General features: G+C 46.4%; 1 protein-coding gene across 1 annotated transcript in view; it reads right to left on the reverse strand.

Moving 5' to 3' along the window:
- Positions 1-10,074, reverse strand: part of npas1 (neuronal PAS domain protein 1) — a 33,540-nt gene extending 23,466 nt beyond the window's left edge. Inside the window, exons 1-2 of the mRNA XM_061282049.1 lie at positions 9,979-10,074; positions 444-611 (exon numbers count right to left, since the gene is read on the reverse strand). Coding sequence (XP_061138033.1) covers positions 444-538 — 95 coding nt within the window. The 5' untranslated portion in view covers positions 539-611; positions 9,979-10,074. The remainder of the gene's footprint in view (positions 1-443; positions 612-9,978) is intronic.
- Between the last annotated feature and the right edge of the window lie 2,037 nt (positions 10,075-12,111).

Below are 12,111 nucleotides of genomic sequence, written 5' to 3' on the forward strand. Positions count from 1 at the left end.
AGTGAAAGCGGTTACCTTTCTCCGAGCTATTGTCTAACATGTAGAAATTGTGTGTGTGTGCATGTGTGTGTGTGTCAAGCCATCTCATTATTATACAGCTGTGACCCCAGCCGCAGAGAACAATCAATACACACACATTGATTCTGCTTAGTTTTGATATCCGCCCGTAACTGACTGCCCATTAATAATTCCAACCAAATTGACTTAATCTCCCACCAAATGGGCGGAGATTGGCGGCACGGGCGCGATTGACAGGTGAGAAACAATAGAGGTTGGATTTCGAAAGCGCTCGCTCGTCTTTCCTGGATTGTGTTGCATCGATGTTGTTTATTTTCCGTGTGTCAATGAGTGCATTTCACCTTGCGCAGATGAATTCAGAGACATGCGCCAAGGCTTAAATGGTATCATCCGAGGTGTGTGTGTGTGTGTGTGTGTTGTCTCACCAGGGCAGGGTAGGAGGCTTGGCCAGAAGTCCTTGCAGGAAATCCCACTCCACGCTCACGCACTTCCCCTCACTGACAAACGGCATGGTGGCCATCCTTCTTCCAATGGGGCGCCCGCGCCACTCTTAACGAAGGCTTTGATTGGCGGGCGAGCTGACAGACACGGACCTGGATGTCCCGAAAAAGGGAAGGGAAAAGTGATGAGTTCTTTTTTTTGTTAAGGTATTTTGAGATAGATGATGGAAAACATACCGTTAATATATATGATTATATATATATAGAGAGAGAGAGAGAGAGAGAAAGAAAGAGAGAGAGAGAGAGCGAGAGAGATAGAGAGTGCGAGAGAGAGAGATAGAGAGTGAGAGAGAGAGAGATAGAGAGTGCGAGAGAGAGAGAGAGAGAGAGAGAGAGAGAGAGAGAGTGCGAGAGAGAGAGAGAGTGCGAGAGAGAGAGCGAGAGAGAGAGTGAGAGAGAGAGAGAGAAAGTTAGCGAGAGAGAGAGAGAGAGAGAGAGATAACAAATAATTGTTGGGCTGAAATCTTGCATGACCAAATTTGGTCAATTGAATAATTTCCCAAAAATTGTCATTCCTCATGTAGTCTATTTTTAATTAACAACCAACGGAAAATAGCATGAGAGAATATCGCTTAGCTTTCTTGGAAATGTCAACACACTGGCGGAGCTAGAGGGGGGGCCACGGGGGCGTTGGCCTCCCCCCAAAATAATGCTCCGACCCATGTTGGTGCCTTAACATTTTTCAAACCATTTGTTTTAATTTGAGCATTTTTTTAATCTGAAAAAACAAATTTCAGAAAGCAATCAATGTCCGTATTGAGGAACGTATAATCAACATGAAAAGATCTAACCCTGAGCCACAATCAAACATGTCCCTCCCTCCAACATCGTCAAAAGCATTTTCTCCCACCTTCTGCCCATCAGCGGCCCACCTCCTCCATCCCATCCCATCCCATCTCCATCCCCCAGCGCTGTGTTGACATTTAAAGGGCTCACGTGGCCCCGAGCGCGGCGGTGTCATGCCCTTGGGCCTGAGATGCCCTCTCTCCTCCTCACTCCACACAGAACGTGGCCGAGGTGGATTAGCTCAATACGGTAAGAGCTGCTATGACAGTCGCTGGAGCTACCAACGCTGAAATATATGCATGACAACCTCTTGGACTACGTTCAAATACAGCAGAGTCAAATGGATTGGTTGTTGAACAGGGACGTCGGGTCCTTGGCAAACGTCCAAATGCTCCTTTGACATCCCCGTGTCTCCTTAGATCATTCCGATCCATACGTAGATTCGACGCGCATGCATAGTAGCTCAACATTACATTGAGCTGAAAGCTAAAGCTCATTTCAACCAAACATGAGATGGTAGTGGTTCTGAAAAATTAAATCAAAAACTCGACCCTGGTAGACTTTTGCACAGTCTATTGTTGTGGTACCCACCACATATTGTAGGTAGAGTACCTCAAGGGTGGAGCTAGAGTCTTCCACGCTGATTGGTTGGCAAGGACTCAATGGTAAAAGAGCAATATCTGAGACAATGGAGGGGAATCGGATCTACAATTGGCTGGCGGCCAGCCCGGCCGGGGTTTGCCCCGCCTCGCGCGCAAAGGCCAGATGGGAGAAGATGCGGCTCACCTGCGACCGTGATGAAGACAAGCACTATCAAAGATGGAAGGGACGATGGATGGATGGATGGATGGATGGATGGATGGACAGAAGGACTGAAGGACGGATGGATGGATGGATGGATGGATGGACAGAAGGATGGATGGATGGATGGATGGATGGATGGATGGATGGACAGAAGGACTGAAGGATGGATGGATGGGTGGATGGGTGGATGGACAGAAGGACTGAAGGACGGATGGATGGATGGATGGGTGGACAGAAGGACTGAAGGACTGAAGGACTGAAGGATGGATGGATGGATGGATGGATGGATGGATGGATGGATGAACAGAAGGACTGAAGGATGGACGAACGGACAGACATTTACACAGGTCAGACCAGGGCGCACCATTTGATGAGAGAAACTGAAGAGTAGCGCTCCGTAGCAACAACCTGCAAGCTACGTCAGTGTTTTAGTTCAGGTCAACCACTTCCTGCCTTTCTTTTGCCCACAATTGATCAGATTGGTTTGACAAAAATCAATTCAGGCATCGGTAGTCGCGGACGGGTGGTTGGCAATCAAAGGGTCTCACTTTCACTTGACGCAACCAGCACGGGAATACAATCCACCACACACCCTGACATCATCCAAAACCCGAACATCCTCCCTGAGGTATCCCTCCGATGTGTTACTAATGCTGCGCCAGTTGTCTTCGCTTACAGCAGAGGTCATCCTTATCCGGAAAGGAAAAGTCCTCTCTGAGGACCCTTACATGATGTCCCGACTAACTTTGAAGGCTTTTTGTGCTAGTTGGTGGCCATGATTATTGGACTATTTCTCATTGAGCGTCCTGCATGCCGGAGGGTGGACAGGGTCAAACGGCGGGGAAGCGCCTCCCTGTCGAACAACATTCACCTTTGTCACCTTCCCGATCTCGCCGGGATAAACCCGCATCAAGTACAGTAAGAGTGAGATCAGAGCCAAATAGCAAGCGCAGAGTTTTACCATTAAATCTCCCCCTTGTTTATCTCCTAATTGACCTTATCTCCGCTTATCTCATCTCTCGCTCCATCTTTCTGTCCCGTCCAATCTCTCCCATCTCCCCGATTTTATCCGGGCGGTCGCATCGGCGTAATGGACGGGGGGCCTCCACAGGTAATTATTCAATCAGCCTCATAACCTTGTGGCGGTTTGGGCGGCCCATTAATGCACTCACCCAAATGGAGCCGGCCACTTTGACTGCTAATCCTACGGAACAGAAGAGCGGGATGAATGTCGGCGGCGGCGCCGGGAGAGCGCTCCGATCTGCCGTGTTATCCCGTAAAGGAAATATTTAAGAAGGGGGGAGGACTCGGCCAAACGGTCGGAGGTAGAACCTGCCTTTTTTTTTTTTGCCCACAGCTGTCGGGATCAACCTGTATCAAGTGCGACCGCAGGTGTTTTGAATGTGTCGCCGGGGCTGATCCATATTCATATTCATGACCCTATAGAGTCTGGCGCAGCGGCGGCAGCCGGAGAGGCGAGGGAGGGCATTGCGGCGAGCTTTCGTGCATTTCGCTGGCTGCTGGCTTTGGCTCAGGCTCTTGTTTATTTTCTGCAGGGACGTTTTAATTAGGGCCTCCAGCTGTCAGAGGTTCGTTAGCGCGCCCCTCCTCTCCCCGGGCCGGCCCACCCCGCGGGGAGTCGGCGGCGGGCGGCATCAGGCAAATGAACACATTTGAGTCAAACGGCACGCAGACTGACAATAGCCCTTCGCCGCCACGCCGGCGGCTCCCCGAGGTGGAGACATGGTTGTTTTATGCCTCATCTCCTCAACCCCCGGGGCCTTGAACAGAGCCTGGCCGAGACTGACAATGCCAGCAGGAAAAGGTGAAGAGCAGCGAGAAAGGACAATCGATTGTCTCTTTCTTTATGTCAACTGTGGATTGTGATAATTTACCAGTTGAGACGGGGAAAAATGGAGTCCAAATATTTCGAAAACATCGGTTTGTCCCGAGCGTCAGCGCCGACTCTGGTGGCACTGATATGGATGAATAAAATTAATTTGGTCATCCACACAGCTCTATTTTCGTTTGAAGGCATCCACCTGACTTCTCACTCTTGCCATCTCTTAGTCCGGAGGCATATTTTCTCATTCCTAATCTTGCCATCCATATTTCTTTTTTCATAAAGCTCTTGGGCACAATTCAATTGTGCCCCGGAGCGAGCGGTCACACAAAAGTCCATAACAGTTCTAACGGTTCCAGCTGTCTCGTGTGGACTTTGGCTGAATGGCTGATGCAGAAAGACCGAAGGGTTGAAAGACCCCCAAACAGGCTACTTTCAAGGGGGTCAAATCCAGATCCAGAATCTCCAAATCCAGCCTACGTTCGGGTTTTCGCCACAGGTGCTTGTAATCGAGCGAGCCGACAGGTGAACAAGCAAACTCCGGGGAGCTTGTTTGCTTACCTACCTGCTCGCTTGATTCGAAGCATCTGTGGCGAAAGCCAAACCGTGGCTGGATTTCGACAATCCGGACCCGGATTTGACATCTCTGTTTACACAGCAAACGGTGTTTAATTCAAAAATCAAATCAAAGTTCACAAGACATCTATTCAGTCATTCTAGAATAGACACGAGTTCACGCCGAGGTGAATAATCACGCTACGTTGAAGGTGAACCCAAAGTCGAAATAAGAAAGCCATATGCAAGATATTCCGAAGGATAATAATTTAAGCAAACAGTCAATGTCCAATATCACGGAAGATGGAGCAAAAACACGCTTGGAAATCACACGGACGGAATATTTGATGTTGCTGGTTTTGCAGCTCTGCTTTCATGTTGTTGAGTAGTTATAATTGAGTGTCTGCCGCGTCGGGGGAGATGAAGTTTGGTATTCTGGTTGGAGGGCTAAAAACTACTTATCATGCATTACGGCCCTGCTTGGACCTCAGGATTTGGAAGTCAAAAGAGTTTCTAACGTAGGTTATTTTTTTTTTTTACGGCCGCTGATCAATCGACAGCTGCTGGACATGACAGACCCCACCCCACCCCCCACCCGCGCTTTCCTCAACGCCCCGCCGCCCTAAAACCGATCTCTTAATATTCCATATTCGCACTCGCTCGGCATTCCACCTCCGTATGCTGCTGCTGACCTTGACGACTGGGGGATCATTCCCAATCCAAGGTTCTCGCCAACTCTCAAGGGCCTCACCTTCTCCAGCCCCTTGGACAATCCCCCCCACCCCTTCCTCGTACCCCTGCTCCTCCCTCGGCCCCTTGTCTGGATCATTAATTGTCTAATGGAATCAATACACCGTTAGATTGGACCGGAGTGAACCTTCCCACCCACCCTCAGGTGGTACTGAGGTACAGGAACGATACGCAGCTCCTCAAGAGTCGCGATGTCCCGAGAACTGGCGGAAAATTGAATAAAGACATGGCTGATAAATAAATGATTAGAAGCGTGAGGAGAAGGGGGTGGAGTGAGGCAAATCAGAGAGAAATGATGGAGGAATGAAGATAGAGATGGGGAAGAAGAAGGGGGGCGCCACTCATGTTCACCATCGGGTGATCAATACAGTTCTCCTCCTTCGCTTTTATTACGAGGAGCTTTGGTGAGGCTGGCTTTTATGTCACAACTTCATTAGGCACATTTTGCCTTTCTCTTAAGGTCACCAAAACATTCCAGAGTCTTCTGAAAATGGCGCAATGCGCTTCGACAACCACAATCATAAGCATATTCATACCTTTATGAAGGTGTCCATCAAAATAGAGTGTTATTATTCTTGTAAAGGCAATATAAAGACTCCCCCCCCCCCCCGCCCCTCCTTGACAGCTACTGGATCAGGTCAGACTGACTTCGACATAAGAAGAGCTTGCTGTGATTATGCGAGCTGTTATACTTCAGGGCTTTGTAGCCTAATGTCATCTCATACATGACAGAAGACTCCCCTTAAAAGGAAGAAGAAGAAAAAAATCACCCAAGTAGTCGATTGTTTCTCTTCGGACTAAAAGCAGACACGCGGGATCAAGCAGATTTGTCAGAGAATTAAAAAAAACAATGGGTAAAAACAATTAAAAGTTGTATTAATGAGCCCTGTGGTAGCTGGAGTGGAGGTTAAAGAAGACTGGTCCAATTAGAAGAACACACATCAGTTTAATCTCTGCAAAGGGCTTAACATTGGATTTACTGCAGAGTCCAGCGGACAAGTTTCATTGTGCTAACGGACACTTCGTGGACACTACATTAGGTACGCCTGCATGGTCCAATGACGCGAGATGAAGCTATTGAAAAGACTTGAAAATAATAATGTCATAAATTCGACGACGTCATTCTAAATGTGCCTTTAACGACATTTTACATTGTTACTCAAAAAATACTTTTACAATATAATTTGATTTTTTTAATTTATCATCACCTCATACCTTTCCATACGCTGCTACTATTGGCCACACACAATTAAAAAATTAAAAAGCAACCTGGTGTACAACCTCACTGGGGTTACCTGAATAGGATTTTTCTTTTTTTCCAAAAACATTTCTACACCTCCTTAACTAAAAATGACCTTTGTAATACTAAAGCAACTAAATATATAGATATATACATATATGCACCTATACGTCCATACGTCTCTCTGAAGCTCTCTATATGGCTGAAGAAGCTAAATCCACTCCCGCAGGCAAGGACCACATCAGCCCTGACCTCTAAATATCCATAGGCCATAGCGCAACACACAGGGTCACAATCTTATACACACGCACACATGCGCTAACATGGATGTATCAATTAGCTAGGTGCAAATGTCAACGTTGAGAAAATCTGCTGTCTGGAGAATGCCAGAAAGTTGTTTGACTTTACAACATCATACACACAACAAGCGAAGAAATGGACAGATATGAAATTTAGATATGCACATGTGACAAAGTGTGTGTATTGCTGTGTGTGTGTGTGCGCATAGGTTGGTGGATCCCTCCAGGCCGGCGTGTGAATGACAGCGGGGGTTATGTAAGGAGCCGCCGCGGGGCCCGAGTGGACAGTCCGAGCGGAGATCAGGTCAGCCGAGTGTGACACTAAACACATCTCCCTGACACCGCGCTGACACTCTCTGTCACAGACGCACACACACACTGTCTGTCAATGCTCGTCAAGCAACACACACACGTGAGCACACATGCACAAAGTTTGCTGTCTGTCAATAGGCCGACACTGAGCACCGTAGAGTGTGTGAGCGCAAAAAGAGGTGTGCGTCTTTATCGTTCTTCGATTTAAAATCAAATCAAGTCAAATCGCATTATCGTTTGGAATTGAACAAACAATTGATAAGTGGGAAAACCACCTCGCCGAAGGAAAAACAACCAATCAGAGTCAGAGGACTTGATTTAGAAGGTGTGGGGCATTAGTTGAAGACACACGCATCACGACCTTGCACAGAATAACATTTTAAACCGTTACGTCGTGTTTTGCAAACATTCCAAGATGACTAAAATTCTGGAGTTGCAAGGTCACAGGTCACGGCAAGGCTGTGGAAGTGTGCCCAACACTCCACACGCCAAGTTTTTTTAAAAAACAAAACTACTCTTTGTTTTTGTGAAGGTTCCACAGAAGAGTGCCGCTGATGGCAAAGGGGAAAAAGTAGACAATCGAACCTGGAATTGATTATGGAGAAATGGTAAGAAGCCAGACAAACTAGATGGAAGCAATCAAGCGTGGAGCTCCTTGGAACATAAACATCGACGCACGCACTCACACAATGTTGTGGAACCATCAAACCGTTAAAGACACCATCTCCACAAGATGAAAGATTATCTATCATGCATCTAGGGAACACACTTGAATTCACCTCAGATGCCATAAACATGATTAGGTGCTGCTATTTTGGTTAGCAATGTAGTTCTAAAGTCCAATAGTCTCCATGAATTGAGGAGATACGGTATCAATGTCATGCCGTGCTATTAGTAAAAACTTTTTCTAACCACTTATCAAAATGTTCTTTAAATGTTACCGGTACGGCTTGACCTTGAAAGTGAGGACATTCCGTTTCAATCAGTGACTAGAACAAAAATATTAAAAATGACAACAACTGGAATTTCTGGATCGTGGTGGATTTCCAGGGCTCCCCCCCCCTCTGCAAGTCCAATAAAACAAGAACTACACGTATTCCTCTCGTTGCTTATTCCCAAGAAGTCACGCAGCGTTGTGATTAGTTATGCTCAAAAGAGGTTTTCGCCATAATGGTGCCAAAGAGGATGCAAAGCTCACAGCGTGATCATCAAACAGGAAAAACACACACAGAGGTGCTGATGCGGGCAAAATGAGACTCCTCCCGATGCCGCCTTTAAAACGCGTTGAAATTTTCTTCTGCTCGTCTACCGTTGAAGCCATGCGGGGCAGGGTCGCTCGCCTTTTGGCGGTGAGCGCCACGCGCCTTAGATGGAATCCCGGGGAAGAAGCCGGGCCTAATAAAAAAGGCCTAAAGGTGGGTCACGGGACAGGCATACACACATATATATACATATATATATATACACGTCTCTCTCTCTCTTGCTCTCTCTCTCTCTCTCTCTCTCTCTCTCTCTCTCTCTCTCTCTATATATATATATATATATACATCTCTCTCTCTCTATATATATATATATATACATACACGTATATATACATATATATATACACATACATATATACATATATATACATATATACATATATACATATATACACATATATACATATATACATATATACATATATATACATATATACGTATATATACATATACATAATATATATATATATACATATACATATACATAATATATATATATATATATATATATGTATATATAAAATATTATATATAATATAGATAGATATACACACACATATATATAGTTGCATATGTCAGGGCTGAAGCGGATGGAAAGGCTCAAGGGCTCAGTGGGCCCATGCACGAAATGTGATGACGCGGGTCTGTTTCTAGTCAGGGGCGCAATCCCATTTTTATTGGCGCTCCCGGCGCCAAGTGACTGCAACGTGAAAGTGAAACGAGAAATATTCCTCTCATTTTTTGAAGATGTAAATTGCTCAGGCCAACTTTTTTTTTTTTTTGCATTCAGCTGGTGATTTGGGGCATATTTCTTCAAGGCGGGCAGGTGTGTCTGGCACAGCACACTTTCCATGAATGACATCGTGGTAGGCTTAAGACCTCTTGACGATGATCCAGGATGTACGGCTGAGAATCAATTCTGGAGCGTAATGTGTAAGCGGCTAAGAAACAGAAAAGCTTCTTGGCGCTTCCAGGGGAAAAAGTTGCACGCAAACATAAAAGAAAAGCACAACGGGGCTTCCTGCATAGCAATTCTTAAGAGCGACGGCAAAACCAGTTCCCACCTCAATGACAGCAAAGAGCCAAAGCATGGCCGTGGGAGCGGCCAAGTGACAACAAAGTCGCTGTTTACTTTGTGTCTTTGTCACAGTCATTGTGCCAACTCGGACCACCTGCTGCAGAGCGCCCGAAGGCTCGCCGTGTTACCGAGCCGCTAAACTGTGACCAATTCTGCCTCTGCAGGTAGACATACGGACACATTGCCTGGCACGCACGCACACACACACACTGGAAGTGGCCAAGCATTATTATCAAGGTCAACCTTCACACAGAACTTGATCTCCAAAGCAAATAGTGAGAAGGCGAAAGAAATCTAAGTGGAATGCGTGCAGGAGTAACCAATTCAAGGGCATTTGGATTTTTCTTTTCTTTTTTTAAATCAAACAAGTCACACATTGAGAATCACTCTCTTAAAGTAAAAGTTGTAGCGAGGAAAATCACACAAAGATTTACACTCCTCGACAAAAGTTGCACACAGACAGCCAATAGAAAGTGTGTGTACAAAGCAAGCATGTGTGTGTGTGTATTGCAATTTGCATGATGTACTCACCTGACGGGCATTTCCAGCTTCGGATGTGCTGCTTGTGATGGGATCCACTTTGTCTCGTCCTCTTGTCCGGTGCCCCCAGCTCTGCCCTGTCCTGGGTGAGCCCCCCACCCCGCCCCACCACCTCGATCCTAAACACAGTAAACAATCACCGTTGGTGCGTATGTGTTTGTGGAGTCCAATGGGTTCGGGACCAGGGCAGCGTCTGACAACCCCTTGCGCCTCAGTCTTTCACTTTCACAGAAGCAAAGCCGGACAGATTGTGGACTCCGAGTGTGTGCATGTGTGTGTGTGTGTGTGTGTGTGTATGAGCTAGCTGATGTACCTCTCCTCGCCTCTTAGACTCACTTCACTAACACTCTGCTCCGCTGCCTCCAGGAGATGGACTCGGATTAGGACACAGCCAGTGTGAGAATCTCTTGCAGCCCCTCTCTCTCTCTCTCTCTCCTGGTCTGTGTCTCTCTATCGAGCGAGCGGGCGCGCTACCCTCCTTCCCTCTCTCCTCGCCGAAGCTCCTTTCTTTCCATTTCCTCCAGGGAAAGCTGTGCACACACCAGTTGTCTCTGCCTTCAGCTGCTCCCTCTCCCTCTCTGGGTGTCTCAGTGACTAGTACATATAAAAGGCATGCTTGTTCAGCCCCCTCGCCTCAGTCTCTTCCTGGCGCTCTCTCCCTCTCCGCCTGCCTCGTGCTTTTTCGTTTATCCCCACCTCCCTCCCTCCCTCACCCCCCCATCCCACCTCACCCCGCACCCCAACCAACCGAGCAACCAAGCAAGCAAGCCAGCCAGCTACCTCGCTCCCTCCCTCGCTCCCTCCCTCCCTCCACACTTTTTCTTTCTCGCTGTCAAAGTTGCCTTTCAAATGCTGATGAGCAGCCGGAGCGAAAGAATGAGGGAGAGGAACGGCGACGGAGGAGTGGACCACTCAAACAAGTGGGGAGATTCCGTCACATCCAAAAAAGAGAAACGTCCCGTTGGGCCGTCAGTGGCCACAACATTAGGTACACCTGCAGGAGAGCATAAATGATTATTTTGGTTTCTGTTGATGAATTTCAACCACTTCTCGTTTGTTTCTGAAGCTCTTTATTCCATTTAGAATTTTTCAATACATTTTCAATAAATGGAATCGGAATAAACAGTCCCTGACCCACACGCAATGAGGATAAGTCGTATAAAAAACGGATTGTTTCATCTCGCAATTTGCTGAGGTGACCAAGTCCAATTCATGATAATGAGAGGTGTTTCTAATATTTTGGCCCCATCGCAAAGCGAAATAAAATATGAAACGGCTGTCGGCATGACGGAGTGCGGTTCTACACCACGACAACCGCACCCATCAACATATCGTTGCATTAACTTCATTGATTACTGAAGGTTAAATGAGGACTGTCAGTGACCTTTCCATAAGGAAAACACTGACGTGGAGGAAGGAAACATTAAAAGCCGGGCAGTAAAAACAGAAATAATACTGGCTATTAAATAAAATGGATAGGATAGCAATATTTAAAAAAAAATAGAACCTGGAATGTTCTGTGTAACAAGAACAGGACATTTCATTAGGTACACTTGTAATAATAACAATAACAGCAGGATTTTTCATAGCGCTCGTAGGTAGCGACTGCCAAGTACAAGTGATACTTCTCGAAACATCAGCCAGTACGCCGACTCCAGCGCTTTTCCGGCTTTTATATATCGCGATCAAATCGGAAGAATTTGACACATTATGCAGAAAATAGTATAAGTAAGGGCGACATCATTTTCCATTGTGGCACCTATGGTTCCGTCAGTTTATCAACATGTGAAAGATGAAGCATGAAGCGTCAACCTTAATGACTCTGATCCTTCATGAGGGCCATTTGTCTTGAGCGTTATCTTGACACTTAAAGAAATGTTTGGCTACACTCGTGCTATGATTAATGAATACTCAAAATAATAATATTCACCGGATTTAAGTATTTACTTATAAACACAGGCGAACTGGCCCAAGTTTTGCGTCATATAAATGTCAGCAATCATTTTGCAAGATAGTTCAGGCTGATGGGTTCGGCAGAGGGAGGGCTGCGGCGTTGTGGGAGTGCTTGCAGCTGAGTTTAATCATTGCCAATCAAAGCGGCTTCTTTCATTGCCTTTAAATGCG

The sequence above is a fragment of the Syngnathus typhle genome, linkage group LG6 (assembly GCF_033458585.1).
Source record: "Syngnathus typhle isolate RoL2023-S1 ecotype Sweden linkage group LG6, RoL_Styp_1.0, whole genome shotgun sequence".
In the NCBI taxonomy this organism is placed as follows: domain Eukaryota; kingdom Metazoa; phylum Chordata; class Actinopteri; order Syngnathiformes; family Syngnathidae; genus Syngnathus; species Syngnathus typhle.